Raw genomic sequence first — 23060 nt, forward strand, 5'->3', positions numbered from 1 at the left:
ATCAGTCCTGGGTGTTCATTGGAAGGACTGATGCTGAAGCTGAAACTCCAATACTTTGGCCACCTCATGCAAAGAGTTGACTTATTGGAAAAGACCCTGATGCTGGAAGGGATTGGGGGCAGGAGGAAAAGGGGACGACAGAGGATGAGATGGCTGGATGGCATCACTGACTCGATGGACATGAGTTTGAGTGACCTCTGGGAGTTGGTGATGGACAGGGAGGCCTGGCGTGCTGCGATTCATGGGGTCGCAAAGAGTCGGACATGACTGAGCAACTGAACTGAACTGAATAAAAGGAGTAAAGGATAAGCAGGGAGACCAACAAAGGCAATGCTTTGCAATAGTTAGAATGAAGGTCCTAGATGCTCCACTTCTGGCTTTATCCTCAAGTCCCTCAAACTCTCCTTTATTCAGCATTTACTTTGTTCTGAGAGCAGAGATGTGACTGAAAAGGCCGCTGCAGCAGAGGGACCCATGAGAACTAGAAAATGCACTCTCCATCACTGCCCACAAAGGAAAAAGTTTACTGTAGTATCTGGACATTCACCTCATCTTTGGTACAGTAACTGGACTGTTCCTATAGGAAGGTTTCAGGGTTTTCAGCTGACCTATCCTGGGCCACAAGAAGGGGTTGGGAGGGTTTCCTTGGGTAGGCTGTGGTTCGCCAATCTTTCTCAGCCACTGCTTGGAAGGAACCATTCTGAACCACCTCTGTTTCTCTTTAAGAACTAAGTCAAAATTTCCCACAAGGATGAAAATAAATGCAGATGCTCAACCTACAAATTTTATAAATCAGGCAGCTTTACTGCTTTACGTAAATGATTGGAAGCATGACCTTTGGAATCAAGACAAAATTGGGTTTAATTGCAAGCTCTATCATTTAATGAATGACTTAGGGGTAGTTCTCAATTTTGTTTAATAAAACTAGGGACAACAATACCTTTGCTTCATTGAGTGTTTAAGTGTGTATTTGCCTGTAAATCACTTAGCATAATGCCTGATACATAGTAAGGACTCCAAATTGGTATTATTATTACTTATTATAATAATTAGTAAGTCTGTTACTTTCACAAAGGGAAAAATTCTCTTAAAAAGATGAAGCCTACTTACCTTTAAAAGATATGAACGTGTAAACTACTACGTGAAGTTAGAATTACTCTACGGTATCTAGGATAATAATTCAATTTTTTCCTGTAATGAAATTAGTTTAAAATAAAGTTAATAATTGTAAAATCTTTAGGACATTTTTCACTTTAGAATTCAGAAAGTATAAATAAGCCCCTTAGCAAACTATTCATAATTCAAAACTTATCATGGAATATAGAATTGGTTATTTTTAATAGTCCCAAGATGAAAATGAAACTCATAGTTTCAAAATCTGAAGTATGATCACATGATTATGTTACAGTTATCTGAAGGAAACTTAGGCATACATTTTAAAATTTACATTTCCAGAGAATTTTAAGGATACTGGAAAATGTTACATTGCAAGTGGAATAGTAGGATATAAATAGCATATACATTGTTAATGATATGTATACAAGACATGTATGTTGGATATATGTTAAGAACTTCATGATGGCCTTTCCCCTCTATCAACTCACAGCATGGCATTGACAGAATACTCTGGTCTAACAACTGAGCAAAAAAATGGCAAAGTCAATCCAAGTGAACAGAAAAGAAAAAAAGAATTATAAATATATCTGCATTCCTAGGAAAGGGCTTCTTACTAGTATCTTTTTATCCTCTGTAGTGATACCCTTATAAGGATTCCATAACGACCTTTGTGGTGAGGAGCCCATGTATTCTAATAGAGTCAGTGGTATATCAATTAACTGCTACCAACTAACCACCTTGCATTTGTAACAGTCAGATAGGGAGAGTTCCTGAGTCTGAGAATCAGATATCCATACTGCCGTGCTTCATACAGATAGCACACCATACGTCTTCTAAAAGGGGCTCTTTTAAGTCTCCATTAGAGGTAGCACTGCTAGCGATCCTATTCAGCCTTGCAAGACTCTAAAAACAGTGGCAGAAGATAATTAAATATACGTAAAGCAAGCAACTTGCTCTGTAAACATTCAGTGTGTCGTTATCCTTCAACAGAACTGTTCTGATCGAAAGTTTTATGGTGTATAAGTCTTAGGATCTAGTATTTCTCATTTCAAAGAGTAACTTGGGTCTTTCAAACTATTATATAAAAGCACAGTGCATTTAACTGATTTAATGAAATTTAATTGCTTAACTTTAAATTCTAAGAGAAGAGCCGCTTTGAAGAAAATCTTTGTTTAGATGGCATAAAAGCAGAGGCCTAGTTGGTAGTAATACTAACAGTAATAACTTGTGTTATTACATACACTCCATCAGTCAAAAGTCAACTTTAGGAATACTATTGCTGCTTTGGCTAAAATTTGAGTCATTTATTAGAGTAAAATTATGTGTGATATTTCATAAGGCTTAAATGCAAACAAAATTGATCACATTCACAAATATACAAACTTACATTCAAACCATATTAAAAAAGTATATTACGTTTGAGACAAAAATGGCAAAACCAGAATTTTTAATTGCCAAGAATTTTATGTAGTAAGTTTGTTCAGTAACATAATAAAAGAGGAATAGTACATTGGCAGAAGTGGAATTAAAGAACATAAATATTACTCTAAAACAGTAAAACAATGGGATCACTTTCAAGAGCCTCATAGAAAGCTTGTAATTTAAAATGCTACTTTTTCATGATTAATGGGATTAACATGTGACTTTTCCATGATAAAAATCAGGGTACCTGAGTATTATATATATTCAATTCCATGTGATAAACAATATTATAAAGATGTACTTTCCTAATTACTTAAGCAATTGCTTTCAGCTCATTCCATTCTTTGTCTAAATAGCTTGCTGCTGCTACTGCTACTAAGTCGCATCTGACTCTGTGCGACCCCATAGACGGAAGCCCACCAGGCTCCTCTGTTCCTGGGATTCTCCAGGCAAAAACACTGGAGTCGGTTGCCATTTCCTTCTCCAATGCATGAAAGTGAAAAATGAAAGTGAAGTCACTCAGTCGTGTCCGACTCTTAGTGACCCCATGGACTGTAGCCTACCAGGCTCCTCCATCCATGGGATTTCCCAGGCAAGAGTACTGGAGTGGGGTGCCATTGCCTTCTCCCTAAATAGCTTAAGATATGTAAAAAGCGAACAATCATACATATATACTTAAGGATGAAACTTTTTAGTAAGCATGCATGACATCTAATAAAATGGCATTTGAGGGAAATTATTGCTTAAACTAAAGGAAAAAAAATGCTAAATTCCTGCCTGGGGACTAAATAGTGGTCTTGCATTAATAAAATAGGTTTTTGGATTCCCTAGCTTTTGGTGATAGTTTGGAACCTTCCTATTTTTCCTGTTGATATTTCAGGCAAGCTCTCAGATGTTAAATAATTTGTGTGCAATGCAGGAGACCCAGGTTTGATCCTTGGGTCAGGAATATCGCCTGGAGAAGGCAATGACAACCCACTCCAGTATTCATTCTTGCCTGGAGAATTCCACGGACAGAGGAGCCTAGTGGGCTACAGTCCATGAGGTCGCAAGGGTTGGACACAACTGAGTGACTAACACTTTTCACTTTCATTTTCTCAAATTTGAGAGGACACTTAATAAAATTCCCACTTAGATGGTGAAATATATTAATTCTGCTGCTAAGTCGCTTCAGTCGTGCCCGACTCTGTGCGACCCCATAGACGGCAGCCCACCAGGCTCCCCCATCCCTGGGATTCTCCAGGCAAGAACACTAAAATAAAGTAAATCTGATTCATTTACTGGGCAAGCACTACATTCTAAACTACCCAACTAAAATGAAACTAAATTCTGTGGCAAACAATTTATTTTCTCATTATACAATTAATGTTACCTTCAATAAGGCAATTCCTACATAGCCTTTGGCCACAGTTGTTGTCTTTAAAACAAAGTTCTAAATCTGTAGATCTCAAAAAAAGGTATGATTTCCTTAGCAGATGGTTAAGGAAATCAACAATAGGGATGCATGCTCAAGAGAATATGAGTTTTTAAGGAGTCTTTGCCAACAAAGGTCCATCTAGTCAAGGCTTTTCCAGTGGTCATGTATGGATGTGAGAGTTGGACTATGAAGAAAGCTGAGTGCAGAAGAATTGATGCTTTTGAAGTGTGGTGTTGGAGAAGACTCTTGAGAGTCCCTTGGACTGCAAGGAGATCCAACCAGTCCATCCTAAAGGAGATCAGTCCTGGGTGTTCATTGGAAGGACTGATGTTGAAGTTGAAACTCTAATACTTTGGCCACCTGATGCGAAGAGCTGACTCATTGGAAAAGACCCTGATTCTGGGAAAGACTGACAGCAGGAGGAGAAGGGGACAACAGAGGATGAGATGGTTGGATGGCATCACCGACTCAATGGACATGGGTTTGGGTGGACTCTGGGAGTTGGTGATGGACAGGGAGGCCTGGTGTGCTGCGGTTCATGGGGTTGCAAAGAGTCAGACACGACTGAGCGACTGAACTGAACTGATCCAATTAACAGAGCTCTCCCTTCCAATCCCCCCACATTCAGTGATCCAAGAAACTGAAATACAAATGGAAGAGATGAATCTGTGAAATTAAAGGTATAAAATTATGCAACATTCCTCAGGCTCTTCATTCTTATTTCCAGAATGGGAAGAAACTGGAGTTAACAGAATACAACCTTATTTCTTTAGAGGAAGGTAGATGAAAAAGTGTTTATACTTAAAATTTTTTTTACAGTGTTGATTAATGCTCCTCAGTAAACAAGGGAGGTCATTTCATTTATTTGGATATGCAAACTAACCTGGAAAATCCATAAAAATACCTTTCTCACCAGTAAGCCAATCAGTATAGCAAAATATTATATAAAAGAAAAGGAATATTGATAAATACATGTGAATAGAAGCCTTTCAATAAAGAAAAATCTATCATTTTTATAAAAAAGCTCTCTATTTTAAACATCATCCTTACTCAATCACAAGTAAAATACTACCAATACATGCCTTTGAAATTTCAAATAAAAGCCACCGTGGTTTCCTTATTAGGAATATTTGTTTTCAGTCGTCCTTTTTTTTTTTTTTTTTTTTCTTTTTTTTTTTTTTTTCAGTCGTCCTTTTTATCTGAGGTACTTTCTTCATGACTTTCAGGGCTGACTTTATTACTTACAACTGAGGGAGTTGCTTGGACTTCTTTTGGCAATGAAAACACATGGCACGTCTGGAGATCTAAGTAGGTTGTAAATATCTTAGCGTATTCTGGATGCTTTAGGGCAAAACTTTTAAATTCCTCTAAAAGAGTAGAAAAAAAATTCAATAAATTGAGATGAATCTTCTTTTGGCATGATGCAGATTAACACATGATCTTAATAATATAATGATTGCAAAAGTCTATTACTCAACCCTTATAAATTATACAACAGCTTTGGCAGATAGTTTTTTCCATTATCTAGTCAAGTTGAAGATATGCATACTTGATTCTCAGATAAATAAGCTAGAGGATTTGTGCATACTGTATTCTGGGAGACATGCATGAGAATAGTCACAGCAATGTTATTCATAATAGGTGAAAAATGGAAACAATTCAAATGTTTGTTAACAGTTGAAATGGAAAAATAAATCCTGGCATATTCAGAGAACATAATGCTGTACAGCAATGAAGATGAATGATTAGCTGTGTTGTAACAATGTGGATAAATCTTAAAACCATAATGTCGAATGAAAAAAGCCAAATACACAAGAACACATGTGGTATGAGGCTACTATGCAAGGTTCAAAAACTTAGGCAAAACTAAAATATATTTAAAATTTGTACTTTTGTGGCGAGATGCTAAAGCAAAGCAGGCAGAGATTCCTTTTTAAGTCAGGTCAGCAGTTCCCTCCTTTAAGACAGAGGAAGGGGTTGTATTTTTGGAAGGGGTGCATGGAGGCTTCTAGAGTTACTGAAAAATTCTATTTCTTGATCTGAGTGGTAGTACACAAGTGTTCATTTATAAACCTTCATTATGCTCCATGATTATGTTTTATTGTTATATATAATTTTACTATTTCTCTGTAATAAAAAATGTTTAAAAATTTATTCTCCAAGACTTTCTATTGTGCTGTGCTGTGCTTAGTCACTCAGTCGTGTCCAACTCTTTGCTACCCCATGGACTGTAGCCCACCAGGCTTCTCTATCCATGGGAATTCTCCAGGCAAGAATACTAGAGTGGGTTGCCATGCCCTCCTCCAGGGGATCTTCCCAACCCAGGGATGGAACCCAGGTCTCTTGCATTGCAGGCAGGTTCTTTACCAGCTGAGCCACCAGGGAAGCCCAGGACTTTCTATTACTGACTTTTAAAATGATTTTAACCTTTAAAACTGGTAAAGAAATGAACCATGTTGAAAAGGTGAGCCCTGCCTGACTTATGATCAGTAAGAACAAGTAGAGTGTACAATATAGAATAATCGTATCACAAGACCCCTCAGTCATGGGCCTCCTTTTATCTCAGGTGTTTTGATTTGCGACATAGGTAGAGTATAGAAATTAACTTACTAAATTAACCATCAGAATTTGAACCTTAAGCCCATAATAGTTTCTGAAATGATGCTTCCCTCAACTTTGAAATTTCTCTCTCCTTTTCTGTTAGGATGGAGAAAGCTTTATTGAGCTTATATAGCAAAGGAAGCCTGGTCTTTGAATAAGCTTGCTATTTGACTCTCTAATAAAAGGCTTTTAACCCAATATCCTATTTCTATCGATTAAAAAAAATCCTCCTATAACCAAGTGTCTGCTTCATGGCACATTAGAGTACCTAGCAATTCTTGATGATATAGACAGGTGTTAGTGATGAGGAAGTCACCAGATTGAGCCCAGATCATTCTCTGTAATTACAACATTATTTTGTATTAATAGACTTTATATTTCCAAATCAGGTAAGCTATTAATTATTCTTTCTTAACACCCAAAATAAAGACTTATCTGCATGAGTCTATTTCAGTGATGGAGGTAAAGTAGACATTAAGTGATTTCGAAGATACATAGGCAGGAGAGTTGATCTACAGAAACCATGAGCTTTAATTTTAAGACTTGTGCTCTGGTCAGAAGATGAAGGTCTCTGTCTTCTTTGGGGATGCCAGTGGCATTAAAGAGTAACTCATTTCTAGAAGTGCTATGAACTGGTGATAAGTAGAATTTGGGCATTCATTTTGCTAAAGGAAAACCAAGAATAAAAACTTAAATGATCATATTTAAATAATGTAAATGGCCACATTCATGATAAATTTTTATGCCTATTCTTTCATAAAATCGTATTTAAATACCTCAAATGTTCCTGCAAAAAAAAAAAAAGTGGGCTTGCCTAATATTGGGGAAGAGGAGATATTCTTTGTATTCTAAAAAGAAAAGTATTGAACTCCAAAAAAAATAAAGTATATTTCTATAAAAAAAATATTAAAATCAACAGGTAAACATATGACTACCTACAAGTAATTCTCAGGATTAGCTTCCATTGAAATAATAATTCGAAATAGTTTTTCAAAATTTGGTAGCTTTGAGACTTCTTTGTGGTCCAGTGGTTAAGACTTCATCTTCCAATGCAGGGGATGCGGGTTTGATCCCTGATAGGGGAGCTAATGGCACCCCACTCCAGTACTCTTGCCTGGAAAATCCCATGGACGGAGGAGCCTGGTAGGCTGCAGTCCATGGGGTTGCACAGAGTTGGACACGACTAAGCAACTTAGCAGCAGTAGCAGCAGCAGGGGAGCTAAGATCCCTCATGTCTTGAGGCCAAAAAAGTCAAAGCATAAAACAAGTAATATTGTAACAAATTAAATAAAGACTTTGAAAATGGTCAACATCAAAAAAAAAATTAAAAAGAATACTAAAAAAAAAAAAATGGTAGCTTGGAGTAATACAGTCTTAATTATGCAATGAAAATGGCCAGAGAATTAGTACACATGAGGTTTATGACTCTTTAAGTTTTACATCAGTATATACTTTCCATTTTATTCTTTCTTTTTTTTTTTTTAATGAACTTAATAGAGTAAGTGCCCTAGGCATTTAATTATCTAAAATAGAAGAAAAGATAGCCAAATGACAGTAATTAAAAAGAGAGAGTAAGCGTAGTATGTGATCTAAAGCCCCCATCCAATGAAAGTTATCAGGCAGAGACTCTTTGAGCACCAGAAGGAAAAAGGCATTCAAGAGGAATCCTCCTCCAGCCCACCAGAGAAGACTGGGAAAGATAAGCCATGTCTATGACCACATCAAAGCTCCACCAAGTTGTGTTTCCTAAGAACATTATGAAATACATGGAAACTGATGAACCATCCCTTCATCCCTTACAGGACTTATTTTTAAATTTTTGTTTTTATTTAATTTTATTTGTTTTTATTTTTTGGTCACATCATGAGGCATGAGGGGTCTCAGTTCCCCAATCAGGGATCGAACCTGCATCCTCTGCCTTGGAAATGCAGAGTCTTAACTACTGGATTGCCAGGGAAGTCCCAAGGGCACTTATTTTAATGCATGGACTTGAGTCATCAGGAGAAAGGCTGGTGGACAGACCTGCCGTCTGGCCTCAAGGTCTTCCTCCATGATAGTCCCTCCCTCACAGGGGTGCCATCAACGTGACATGATATAATGAATGCGAAAGCTCACCTAAGCTACTAACAGGAAACATTAATAGACGGTTTAATTACTGTTATTATTACTGTGGGTCCCCCAGCCTGTATCCCTCTACTGTGGCTACAACTCTGACATTTTCTGGTGAATGATCTTAGATAAGTCACTTAGATTCTTCGCATCTTGATAACATAAGAATAATGAAGAGTACTGATTGAATAGGCATGCTGTAAAGAATAAATGAATTAATATATATAAAATGTTTGAAGAGTGCTTAGCATATGGTAATTTCCCAATAATTAGCTTCTACCATTACACCACTACTACTATTATTGCTATCATCATCATTGTTACTATTATTTCTATCATTAACATATTAGAGGAGGGAAACAACACTTGTATGAGGGTCAGTCATAGTCTGCATGCCCTCCTCATACACTGAATCAGGAGCCAAACTGCCTACTCACCATAGGAGACAGAATCCCCCTGGGCTATTTCCTTGAAGAGACCAGAAACATCAAGGTCAGGCACTCCAAGGGAAGCCTGCAGGATGGTGGAGAACTCTTCCTCTGTTATGAAGCCATCCTCATCAACATCAAAGAGCTGAAGGAAAAAGAAAACAAAGCCTAAGAACGAGCTCCTCCAGAGCACTGACAGTATGGAATAATCTTGGAAAATAAATTCTTTAGTAATTCAGACATTCACTGTGCCAGGGGCTTGGGATATATGTCCATATGTATGATCTCTGCTGCCTTCACAATACTTAGAGTTTAGTGGTAGAAAGAAATAAAAATAAAATAGGGGCTATAACCACAGTAAGCACAGAAGCACATGGGGGTCCTCTGTAGAATGAGATGAATCCTAGCTGGAGAGGTCAGGAAAGGCTTTATGACATTTGAGTTGGGTCTTAAAACATGAAGAAAATATACAAGGAATATGCAAGGAATATATAGATATTGGTAGGTGATTGCTTGGGGCTCGAGTCAGGAGAGAGAAAGACAACCAAGAATCAGATCATAGTGTATCATCTAACCCTTCAGGATGATGATGGGAAGGCCTGTGGCGTGATCGACTGTGAACTGAGGGAGCTCTCTAAGGAAGAGGGTGGAGGATGGATTGGAGGCAGAAGGTTGAAAAGACTTCTGTTCTTGTTCAATTGCTAAGCCAGGTCCAACTCTTTGCAACCCCATGGACTGCCTATCCTTGGACTTCCAGGCTGCCTGTCCTTCAGTATTTCCTGGTGTTTGCTCAAACTAATATCCATTGAGTCTATGAGACAAGAAAAAAAATTAAGAGTCTTGGGTGGAGAAGCATGAAGGGCAGGAAGAGAGAATTTATAAGGAAACAAAGGTGGGACTTGCATTTCAGTTAGAGGTCTGCAGTGATAGAAAATAAGGAGCCAGCGATGGCCGAGGTGTTCCGACTTGAGCAAGGGGTGAAAACATTATGTTACCCAGAGTGGGAGAACAGGTACCCAATGAGATCAAGGGTTAGACCTGGAGAGATAAATTTGAATCAGAAGTGTCAGTTAGAAGTAAAGTCTAGCACATCAGCACAGGAGAATGATGAGCTGTGAGATATGAATTCAGTTAAGAACTGAAACTCTAAGTGTGTTTGAGCTTCTCTGTGGAAAATGCACAAAGTAAGGCAGAGTCCTGGAAACTAAGAGTAGAGGTGTGTGCAGGAAAGAGGAGCCAGCAAAAACAACAATAACAAAAGCAGTCAGAGAGATGGAGAAGCAGAAAGAAAGAATATGCATCTTGGAAGCTAGGGGAGGTTTTTAGGAAAGAGGAAGAAACTCTGACTGTGGTAATGGCCAACACAGTAAAATGCCATTGGAAGCAAGGTAGCAAAGAGGTTTGCTGGATTTGGCAATTAGGAGATCCTGATGACAGATGGTAATGGGAGTCAAGGAATGAATAGATGATCCAACCAGTCCATTCTGAAGATCAGCCCTGGGATTTCTTTGGAAAGAATGATGCTAAAGCTGAAACTTCAGTACTTTGGCCACCTCATGCAAAGAGTTGACTCATTGGAAAGTCTCTGATGCTGGGAGGGATTGGGGTCAGGAGGAGAAAGGGACGACAGAGGATGAGATGGCTGGATGGCATCACCGACTTGATGGACGTGAGTCTGAGTGAACTCCGGGAGTTGGTGATGAACAGGGAGGCCTGGCGTGCTGCAATTCATGGGGTCGTGAAGAGTCGGACACGACTGAGCGACTGAACTGAACTGAACTGAACTGATGGAGGCAAAGGCATGGGTTCTTCTTTTAAGAAATTATGGAGGGCTTCCCTGGTGGTCCAGTAGTTAAGAATCTACCTTGCAATGCCTGGGATACCAGTGGGTAACATAACTCACTTTTACCCATTTGCTCAAGCCAGAACACCTCAGCCACCACTGGCTCCTTCTTTTCCAGCACTACAGACCTCAAACTGATATGCAAGTTCTGTTTTTGCTTCCTTATAAATTCTCATTTCCTGCCCTTCCTGCTTCTCCACCCCAGACTCCTGTTTTTCCTGTTTGATCCCTGGTCTGGGAAGATCCCACATGCCACAACTACTGAAGGCCGCTCACACTAGAGTCTGTGCTCCACAACAAGAGAAGCCACCACAATGAGAAGCCCACACGCTGCAACTAGAGAGTAGCTCCTGTTCTCTGCAACTAGAGAAAAGCCTGCTCAGTGACAAAGACCCAGCACACCCAAAAATAAATAATTACTTTAAAAAGAAATTATGGATAAAGGGCAGGAGAGAAATGGGGTAACAACCATGCACAAAAGGAGGCTGCCTACAGGAAGGGAGAGACTGAATATGTTTATAGGCAGAGGGGAAAGGGTGGGATACACTGAAAGTCAAGTTGCAAATCAGGGATAGTTGATATGTCATATTCAAAATCTTCTCCAGGGTATTCACATTTTTTAAATGATATCAACACTAACTCTTTGCCGGCACTGATCCAACATGTTCAAATCCCTTTACACACTCATTTAACCCTGATGACAGTCTCCCCTAATGAGTCTTATGTAGGGAGGGGTTGTTATTAGTCCTATCTCACAGATGAGAAAGCTGAGGAACACGGAAGCCAGGCAACTTTCCCAAGGTCACAGAGCTTGTCGGTGGTCAAGCTGGCACTCAAAGGCAGGCAGATAATATCTAGAGCTCCTGCTGTTAAGGTATCCACTTCTGACTAAACACATAATCAAAAACAGGCATAGGGTAAGGTGTGATAATCGAGAAATGAACAACAAGCAAATATTGAATAGTGCTTTAATCATCCACTAGGGTGGGAGGAGAAAAACAGAATTTGAAGTTGTGATTTCCTGTCCCTTGATGAGAAGACACAGACTCCTAGTCCATTTCCTACATTGAGCCCCTGAATGGAGGATAAGACAGTTGGAAAGTACAAAGTGCATTAGCATTTGTTTTTACAAATGGTAGCCCCAGGGCTCTTTATGGGCCTCAGACTTCAGACATGAACAGCCAGGTTGTCACACATCCCACTCCCATAAATTCTAAGTTTTCTATAAAAGTCTTCCATTCCTAAACAATTCTCACCAACTCATCAAATCGTCTAAATTCCTGCCACATTTGGTTCTTTGACGGCTCTCTCTTCTGTATAAGTTCCCTTCACACATCCATCCTGGGGCTTTTACTTCCTATCACAGTTGTTGTGACAAAGGACATTTTGCCACAACGACCCCATAATACCCCTCCATTTCTCTCAATTCCTCATGTTCCCAATAGTCTCTTTGCTACACAGTTCCCAGATCTCAGGTAAATCCCATCCTCTGGGCTCTGGTAGAAGGTTTAACACCCCAGTTTCCTTGGAGAATGGGGGAGTGCTCTCTCCTCAGTGCACAGAATGCTGCAGGATTCTGTATCCATTCAGCCAGTCTGTGTATTTTGGTTGGAGCATTTAATCCATTTACATTTAAAGTACTTATTGATATATATGTTCCTATTGGTATTTTCTTAATTGTTTTGGTTTTGTTTTTGTAGGTCTTTTCCTTCTCTTGTGTTTCCTTCCTATAGAAGTCCCTATAGCATTTGTTTGTAAAGCTTATTTGGTAGTGCTGAATTCTCTTAACTTTTGCTTGCCTGTAAAGCTTTTGACCTCTCCATCAATTTTTAAATGAGATCCTTGCTGGGTAGAGTAAACTTGGCTCTGAATCAAAACATCCTGTCTTCCCTAGCAAGCCCATGGTTCAAGACCACCAGGACCCTGCCTGGCATCTGAATGATGAACAGAGTTTGGAGTTTGTCTCTCTGACAGCAGTGCCCAAGGGAGACGTAGAGCAGTTCCCGCAGCTGGGACCTCTGGAGCTGCCTGCTTCAGGGTCTTCCCAGGGGCCTGCTTCTTGTCCTCACAATTGATTCCTCAGCCAGTCTACTGCTAATGACTGAAGAATGCTGACTAATATTCTACCTCTAAAGGTCACCATGGTGATGAAATATGATCAAAGATGGGCAGTTAACTGTGAAGCATTACTAAAATAGAAGGATGAGAAGGGATCCTGTATATATAAAATGATACTGCTAAATGAAAAACATAGAAGCCTGCCAAAATCATTTTCAAAAACATCAAACACCCTTGAGAAGGTTAAAAAAATAACCAAAATAAAGCGTGACACTTGCCTTACTGAAAAAAAGAGCTAATTATAGTTTTAAGTTCTCCTTTCCTTTCCCTACCTCTCCACCCCCAAAACCAAGGTCTAGGCTAGAGAAAAATCTCAGGACTTCTTTAAAAACAATAATTACTATGATTAAGGGCCAAATTTTCTATCAGGTCTTTCATTGGTAAGCCCAAAGTGACCACTTGCCCAGCTGAACTTATAATCACACAGACAATCCCAGAATGGGAACAGAAATAACTGGATCGGAATAAGTTAGCTATGTGCATAATTTTAGGTTTTACGATGAATAAGTCTGTAAAAGCCAAAAGTTTTCAACTTGGAAAGTGTTCTGGCCCTTTCCTTGTGACCATCTGCTAAGCATCAGCCTCTTAGGTTCTTTATAGACCCAGCAGTTAATTCTGTTGAAAACAATCTGAAATAAAAAGTCAACTTGGGGGCTCTCTGTCAATGACAAAACACATGGAAATTCCTGAGGCTATCCAGGACAGTCTCTACGATGTGAGAAAGGACTCTGGGAGGAAGAGTCTTCCTGAATAATAGAAGGGAAGACACTTGTTGAGGACACAGTGGGATATTCTTCTCTGAGAAAATCAGGAAGAAATAAGAGTAGGAAACAGACACGGGAAAGGTCCTCAGGCATATGGTGGATGAAGCAGAGACTCAAGGGGCTGAATGATAAAAGAGTCCACATACACGACTTAAAAGACACACAGTGAAATCAAGCTTTTATTTTACTTGAGAACAGAGCATGTATGATTATCCCATTCAAATACAAATTAGATGAAGCACCTTTCATCTCTAAAGAATTGAAACATACTTTGGGAATGTATTCTTCCCCTCTTTTTGCACATATAAGTGATAAATGAAATCTGAGTTCTCATCATTTAAACCTCCATTAAGTTCTGCTGGGGATGGGGGACATGGATTTTATTCATTGCCCCCTAATCCCCTGTCCTGCTATGACAATATATATGATACAACAGGAAACATACAGGGTGGAAATCCAAGACATCATGGTACAGATGAAAGGTGCTTCATCTAATTTGTATTTGAATGGGATGTTCCTTTCCGAATTCTAATCATACATGCTCTGTTCTCAAGTAAAATCAAAACTTGATCTTACTATGTGTCTTCTGAGTCATGTATGTGGACTCTTATCACTTGATACCACCACAACAAAATAAACTTCATCAGGAAAAGATCGCCAAAAACATCTCTGACACATAGAGTGAGAAAATAAGGATGGATCAAAACTTTCTGCATGGCAAACTAGGATGACAAGAGACAGGTCGTGTTTATTTATAAACCTCACTTTGGGGCTCCCAAATAGGGAGGCTGAAAAGAAATAATCTTTAAGCTAATTTATTAAATCACCTGCTCTTCAATCTCGATGCTGCTAACTGGGCTGCTTCCAAAGACTTTTTTTTTGCTTAAACGGATGCTTGTGTTTTCTTTATTCTCAGTAGCGATTGTCTTAATCACATTATTCTTGTGTTCATGTCACAGCAAATCTATAAACACTTGTAATGGATGAACTGATTTTCAAATAATACACTTAGAGTCAACACTTGTTTATGAGACAGATCTAGATGCTTTCAGTGGGGCTGACAGTACCTTAAATGCCACCTGGATGATCTCCTCTGTGTTGGCGGGGTTGCACAAGACAGCCAGGCCAATTACATACTCTCGGAAGTCGATACTGCCATCGTGGTTCTGTGAAAGGATGGGTGAAATCAATTAGCAGGGCCATTGGTTGAATAACTATTAATCACAAGGCGAAATTCAGGCAGGCCATGCAACTCAGCATCATCATGCACTGAGTCTATTTGGAAAAAAGCTTGCACTGAGATAGAACAGCTAGTGAGCAGCCCAATTCAGAGGGAAGAAAAATAGATTTGTGTTCAGTGATAAATATAAACATTTTATCATTGACGGTCATTAAGAGTGATTCTATGGATATCAGCATGGGGTTTTGAGCTCAGCCTTGATGGGAGTCTCTCTGGGAAGCAGGATGGAGGATTCATTCCTAGGTGAGACCAAAGCCTTCATCCCACCATTGATGGTGGGCATGCCAGGATGGCCAACACTCAGTGGGTCACGAAGAGACCCTCTACAGGTAGGAAACAGAAGGGAAAGGAAAAGGGCCAATTGAGGCAATAATCATAGCTACATTCTTTCTTCTTTCCAGGCTTAATTTGCAATAAAGCAGGAGCAAGTAAGCAAACATGAGCAATGGCAAGGGCCCCTTAGTGATATCAGGCCCTGGAAGATCCTGCACTTCTAAGCCTCTGGAAACTAAAACTAATTCATATTATGTTAATATCTATACACTTCATCAGGTATTTCATGATGGCAATACAAAAGGATGGGTTGATAATTCTAACCCATGCTGACTGAATGCAGAGTTTTTCCTGCACATGAACTACTCACCTAGACAGGAACACTGAGGGGATGAAATGTGGAGAAAGGAGAGCTTAAGGAAGACAGGGAGAAAAGAAGACAGAGGCAAGGAAGAGAGGGAGGGAAGACAGAAGGAAGAGATAAAAGAGGCAAAACAAACAACAAGGAAAGGGAAAGAGGAGAAAGGAAAAGTGAGACGGAGAGTGGAAGAGAAAGATGGAGGAGGAGAGAGAGGAGTAGAAGGGAGAAAAAAAAAACAAACAGAATAACAAGCACAATAATTATAATCCCAGGTGTGAGATCATTTTGGCAGCAAAATCTTCAAGTGATGAGTTTCCAGATAAGCTATGAACTAGTAACAACAAAGTTAGTGTGCTCCTTGATAAGTAAGCAGACTTTTGGTACTGATAAGACCATAATCTTTAACTGTGACTAAGTGTCTACATTTCAACTATTAGGAGTTCCCCTAGGGCAAGGGTTGCCTTCCTTCTGTACAGTGTGTTCTCACTGCCTAGCACACACAGGTAGGTGATAAAAACCATGCTACCTTTTCCTCATCTACCCTTACCTACTACTTTGGGTTCACCTTAACACATTCAGGCAGTGTTCTTCACTAGGGTTTCACAGATGAGCTAGAAAGGGAACGCTTTGAAGCCCCTGAAAGGGTGTGCCTTTTCTATACGTACATTATTTTAGGGAAACATTTTGCAGCTTCTGTGAGTTTTGGTTTTGGCTGTGTCATGGTGGCATGTGGGACCCAGTTCCCTGACCAGGGATTGAACTCATGCCCCCTGCAGTGGAAGCGTGGTGTCTTACCCACTGGACCACCAGGGAAGTCCCCCGTCAGCTTCTCAAAGCAACCAAGTCTGTCACCATGTTACCTTTATTTTGCTGCAGGGTAGGAACGAAAAAAAGTAATTTACCTTCACTAATCAGCCCACTGGATAAGGTAGAAACAGAGGTTTCAAGAGTTCCCTGAAGTAATAGGGTTTCTTCCTGAGATTAAAAACTCAGATCTGACTTCCATTTTTGTCTGATTTATTGTTGTTGTTGTTGTTGTTTAGTTGCTAAGTCATGTCTGACTCTTTTATGACCCCATGAACTGTAGCCTGCCAGGCTCCTCTGCGCATGGGATTTCCCAGGCAAGAATACTGGCGTGGGATCTGCAGTATTTCCTTCTTCAGGGACCTTTCCGACCCAGAGACTGAACCCATGGATCCTGTATTGGCAGGTGGGTTTTTTACCACTCATACACCTAGGAAGCCCTTTTGTCTGATTATCAGCCTCTAAAAGAGTTATTTTTTTTTCCCTTAATCAACTTCATTGAGGTATCATTTACAGTCAATAACAAGCATCAGTTTTCAGGGTACAGTTTAAGGTTCTTTGAAAAAATGTAGACACCAGGGCAACCACTACCACAACTGACAGCGACACTGTCATCACCCCGAAGTTTCAGAGATGGGAGACTTTTAAGGGACATAAATTTTCCTTGCTGTGACTCTATTTAATTTTCTTATGTACTATGGAGGGCTGTTGTTCATTAGGCCTTAGCGGTTGAACAGCTTATTGAACTGTGGATATATGTCTAATAAGGTAAATTTCTTGTGCAATTGGTTTTTTTTTCCACTAAGAAACAAAGAAGTGTTAAATACAAGTTCTGAAGAATAGATATAAGAATGATCCAGGACTATATTCAATATCCTGTGATAAACCATAATAGAGAAAGATAGGAAAAAGAATGTATGTATGTATGTGTATATATATATATATATATATATATATATATGTATAACTGAATCACTTTGCTGTACAGCAGAAATTAACACAACATTGTAAGTCAACTTAATACACTGATTAAATAAATTTTAAGAAAGAGAATATCTATGGACACTGAAGATACAGCCATAGGTAGTACGGTTACCACCTATTGAAGTACTCCTTTGAATTTATTGTGAGGCATCCAATTTTTATTTACACTACTAAATCCAATGTTATAATACAGGTAAAGCATTATAACTTATTTTTGAATGGAGCACCAGAAATCTAAAGAACTCTTAATATTACTGCTATTAATATTAATTAGTAATACTACTGCTATTCACAAATAAAGGTAATATTCTGGGCCCCTGATTTTCATTAACAGTTTTATATGAGTGGCTTTGACCAAAAAAAGAATATTAAAGCAGACTCTTGATAATCAATCACATGAGAAATTATATGTGAGTTTTTATCCTAATAATGTGAAGGAAAAAACATATTATGGAAATTATTCTGAGATATTTTATTACTGGACTAATAAAAAAAATACATTTTTTTTATACCATACAAATTCAGAATAACAAAATTTCAAACTGGGGGGTATCTTAGAAATCATCCAGTCAACTTCTTTATTTTTACTAATAAAAAATTAAGACGTAAGTTTTACTTGAGGTCACAACACTCATTATTGCTATAACGACAATTAACATTTAGGTAATCTGACTCTCATTCAAATTAAAGCAGGTAAATGATAAAATATATTCAAAAACAGATAATAAAAAAGTGTAAGTAAAATGCAGTCCTTTAATTTTCAAGTTCAAATTAGTCCCATAGTAAAAAAAGAAATGATTCCTCAAATCTGTGGGTTTTTTCCTGTAAAAATCAATTGAACTTCTCAGGAAAAGCACTATTATTCAAATTCAATAAACTCTCAGTTATACAGGAGAGTTCAGGAAGAGGCACTGTTTCCCTCAGTATTCTTATTAAGAGCATATTTCTACCCATCTGCATAATTATATTATCAATTTCTAGGAATTAAATTGTTTTAATCCACTTAGCATTAAAAAGACATTAAAAAAAAGTAATTCTGAAAGCACTGCAGGATCAATCAGATCAGATCAGATCAGTCGCTCAGTCATGTCTGACTCTTTGCAACCCCATGAATCGCAGCACGCCAGGCCTCCCTGTCCATCACCAACTCCCAGAGGTCACTCAAACTCATGTCCATCGAGTCAGTGATGCCATCCAGGCATCTCATCCTCTGTCGTCCCCTTCTCCTCCTGCCCCCAATCCCTCCCAGCATCAGAGTCTTTTCCAATGAGTCAACTCTTCACATGAGGTGGCCAAAGTACTGGAGTTTCAGCTATAGGTATATTTAATATCAGTGCCCTGCAGGTGCTTGAGCAAATATTTTTTAAGGTCCTACTGTAGTTGAGTTGTGTAGTATTACTGGTGAAATTTCTGACTGAAGTTGATACATAAATAAACTTTAAAAAACACATGCACTATTACTCAAAAAATATTTTTAAAGTGAACTTTGAGATGATATACAAATTTTGAACGTTTTTGAACATTTGCTGTGTTTAGGTACAGAACACACAGTTCTTTTTCCTGCTGTTACAGGTTATCGAATTCAGTGGATTGTATCAAGATTAAGTGTATTCCAAAATCATATGGAATACTTCGCAATTTAAAAGTGTAAATGTATAATGTCACATTTAAACAAAATCATTATTATTTTCTACTTACTACACTGATTGCATTGCTCTTAAAAATTTTTAAATGATAGAGTTATATAAATCAAAGTCCTTCATCTTAGGCTATCAGTAGCTTTCCATGTAGGAAAGGCAAATTTTTTTAAAAAGTATTAGGTAAACTCTTCCTTTTATATTGAAAATCTGCCTTTAAAACATCAACTTAAAAAAAAAATTGAATGGAAACTAAGAAATCCAATCACTTCTTAAGCTATTGGTTTGACACAATGCCAAAGGTTGGGTTACTTAGAAAAATCCAGACTTTGAACTAAATTTTCTGGGGTCAACTCTAGAGCCTTGGGTAATCTATACAAGTTTTATACAAATTCATAAGAGAATAAAAGAGAAACTTAAGTAATATCAGAATGTTTTGCCCTGGCATGCAGGAAGAGAATCGTAAAAGTAGTAATCCTTTAACGTGAAGAGGAAGAGAATACTCAGTACCACTCTAGTGTGAGATAATTGTCTTAACTTTCATAAAATATTTAGAACGAAGTGAGGGGAGAAAAGTGGGCCTACATTTTCTTTTCCCCAGCCATCACATGGAAAGGTTAAATTATAAACTTAATATTCTTAGACCTTAAAAGGCACCTTGGCAGCTCTCCCCTTTCCTGGCTACATTACTACATCCATGCCTAACATATTAGTGGCTTTATTCTAAAATAGGGATCCTGATATTAATGTGTGGTTTCTGGCAGCAGCCTCACTCTTATATAACCACACCTGGTTTAAGTAGCTCCCCAGACCAAGCTTAAATTACAACTCTCTTGAGGAAAGTGGACATGATCTCTGTGCTTGGCTCAACTCAGAATCACACATATGTGGTATTCAATAAATATTATAAGATGGTGATGATGGTGTACGCAGAGGCCAAATGCCAACCTCTCTCAATTTCAATGGGGATTTCTAACAGGCAGCTGAGTCTGTTAATAGGCCAATTACATCATTTTGAGAGTTACAATTTTCCTCTAAATGAGTCAGAAAGGAAGGATTTATCTTTGAATTTAGGATGATCTTCCAAAGTAGAGTAGGAGAGAGGGAATGAATTAAAAACTAGCGAAACAGGAGGGATAGAAATCAATTATACAGCAGGCAGATGAACGGAGCACTTGCAAATGAGCCCTCTCTAGCTGAGTCCACTGGCCAGGGGATTCCAGATTCTGGTTTACCCTGCTATCAACACCTGAATCAAAACGAAGAAAGCCAGGGACTTCCCTGGTGGTCCAGATGTTAAGGCTCCAGGCTCCCAATGCAGGGTGCTCGGGTTTGATCCCTGCTCAGAGAACTAGACACATGCTGAAGCTTAAGATCCCGCATGCTGCAATGAAGATCCCGTGTGCCACAACTAAGACCCGGCATAGCCAAATAAATATTTGAAAAAAGAAAAAGCCAAACCAACGGGCATCCACAAGGAAGGCCTCCGCTTTTTGGGTGGCGGTTTCTCCATACTCCTATCTTCCTTCTTTTGGACACTGGCAACACTGACTCCTGCAGGGCCTCAGTTTTCAGCTGAGGCTGATATGAAAAATACAGTAAAATAGCATAACCTTAAAGCACTGTCAGACAACCTTGCTTGCTCATCAGAATCATTTAAAGTTGGGGAGCTTTAAAAATACTCATCTTTGAGCCCCACCTCTAAAGCTTTTTCTTTAACTCGTGTGGAGTGGGACTCAGCTATCACTATTCCTGAAGAGCTCTCCCAGTGATTCTATGTTGCAGTCAGGGCTGAGAAACACTGCAATAAAGACTCAGCAACATGTATATACACATAATGATTTATATAAGTGTACATTTATGTACACATATGATTTGTGTACATGTTCTTTTTTTTTCTCTTTGTTCACTTTTTTCCCTATCTGCGGTTTTCAAACAAATGAAAGAATATTCCTTGCTAGGAGGCAGGGAAAGACATGACAAGAGCTGGCTAACATCAGCTGGGCATGCCTGATTTTGTGTGTGAAGTACATGTAAGAGGGATCATTTTGATTCATTAAGGCAATCAGTGACATTTCAACTATGAGTATACCCTTTCATTCCTCAACACTCTTGTCCTCCATAAATATATCAAAACAAAACTTTTACATTTTATTTTACTGAAAAAATAAGACTAAATAATTCTAGATTTTAGATAGCTGCTCCACCATTAAAAAAAAACTACCTTATATAAAACTGCTTAATTTCACATTTCTGAGCCTGTTTCTGTACAGTTAAATATGTTTCCAGGAAAGCATATTTTTAATGTAATGGGAAGACCAGACATGAATTAAGAGAAAGACAGATTTTGAATTTCCCACCTCCTCACCTTTTTGAAGGAAAAAAATATGTCTCTTGAGAGCTTTCTTGATTTATCCCAGGATTTTTTTCCAAATCTCATTCTTAACAGTAACAACAACAAATTCCCTGCTCTTTGGAATTAATCCACCAAACAAGCAATGTACTCTTAAAATGTACTCCATGAGAGCCTGCCCTGCATGCCTCCCCATCAGATATATAGGTCCATATAAATTCCAAATCTCAAAAAGCCAACATACAAACCACTCAGAATATTTTTCATGAAAAATCTGTTTTAATTAAGCAATAAAGGGCAACGCAAGTTCAGAAATAGGTCCTGTTGTGCAAGAACTCGGCAGAAAATGACAGCTCCAGATGGGGTATCTGCAACCATGCAGAGAGAATGGCTAGGCTTCTAGCAGTCCTATCCTCCAGGGAGGGTCCTGACTTAATGCCCACTTCAGGAATACATGGTCAGCTGCAGCCACTCTTGGATAGAAACCTGAATCAGGCCATCTGCATCTCTATCCAGGGATTTGAAGGCACGGAACATGGCATCCAGGCGAACCAGGCAGCTGATGAAGTTGTTAAAGTCCATACTTCCATCCTCCTCGGCATATCGGCGGACAATCATTTGATAAAGTTGCTCATTTAGCTGGAAGCCTGCTGCCTGCAGAGCCCCCCGAAGCTGAGAACTTCCCAAAAATCCAGATTGGTCCCTGTCATACTGCTTGTAAACACATTGCCATTTCTTGATGTTGTTCCAGAGATACTTAAATTCTTCAAAGCCCAGCTTCCCAGTCGTGTCACTGTCCATGACAGATACAATGCTCCGGCAGGTGTCAAGACTAAAGCCGTCAGACTTCAGATCCTTGTGCTTAGAAAGGACTTTGTTGAGAATATTCATTAGGTCAGTGGCACCCACCTCCATGTCTGGTCCAGCCAGCTGAGCAAACTGTTGCCGAAAACGCCTAACTTCCTCACTTTCATTGGCCTCCACGTTGGTGAAATGTTGCTGAGTAGGTGGTGGTTCTGGGGTATACTGAGCAGCCGCAGCTTCACTGATAAAGTTCACAATTCCTCCAACTATCCCTCCAATATCCCCTCCTCCTCTTCTCTGATCGCCTCCTCCAAGAAGGCCTCCAAGGGCTTGTCCAAGACCTTGATTTGCTCCTTCCAATATAGCCTTTGCAAGAAACATGCTTTTGGTTTACCCAGCAAGGATAAAACCTGCTGAAATCTTGGAGGTGGTATGAGAGATGAAATGGAGTCTAAGTAGCTTACATGTGGAAGAACTGGCTTTTCTGTACCTGCCTGCACTGTACCACACCCTGGGGTGTGATGCTTCACCTCCTACTGAAGTTGCCTGAATTCCACTAGGTCCTAGCACCTGCCATTTTTCAGAGGGCCTCAATAAAATATTCCTAAATTACAGTATATCTGACAAATTAGAAGAAATCATATTTTAAGTATAATATATTAAACTACAGATTTTTATATGCTGTTAATTATTCTTAGTTCTCTTTCTTAGCAGATGACATGGATTTTCCTAGCAGAAGAAAGTAAATGACCTAAGGATATCAAGAATTTCTTCTCTAAGGAATAT

At 39.0% G+C, this 23060-nt stretch overlaps 2 protein-coding genes across 3 annotated transcripts in view; both read right to left on the reverse strand.

Annotated features, from left to right (window-relative positions):
* Positions 1-4471: 4471 nt before the first annotated feature.
* The window catches only part of LPCAT2 (lysophosphatidylcholine acyltransferase 2), a 64686-nt gene continuing 46097 nt past the window's right edge, over positions 4472-23060 (reverse strand). For both annotated transcript variants that reach the window (XM_010861931.1, XM_010861930.1), the window contains 3 exons: positions 14886-14984; positions 9103-9238; positions 4472-5322 (listed from right to left, as the gene is read on the reverse strand). In XM_010861931.1, the coding sequence (XP_010860233.1) occupies positions 5138-5322; positions 9103-9238; positions 14886-14984 (420 nt within the window). In that variant the 3' untranslated portion in view covers positions 4472-5137. The remainder of the gene's footprint in view (positions 5323-9102; positions 9239-14885; positions 14985-23060) is intronic.
* Positions 20902-22904, reverse strand: CAPNS2 (calpain, small subunit 2). The gene has a single exon (XM_010861929.1). The coding sequence runs from the start codon at positions 22653-22655 to the stop codon at positions 21915-21917; it is 741 nt and encodes a 246-aa protein (XP_010860231.1). The 5' UTR covers positions 22656-22904; the 3' UTR covers positions 20902-21914.

Source organism: Bison bison, unplaced genomic scaffold, assembly GCF_000754665.1.
Source record: "Bison bison bison isolate TAMUID 2011002044 unplaced genomic scaffold, Bison_UMD1.0 scf7180017864473, whole genome shotgun sequence".
NCBI lineage: Eukaryota > Metazoa > Chordata > Mammalia > Artiodactyla > Bovidae > Bison > Bison bison.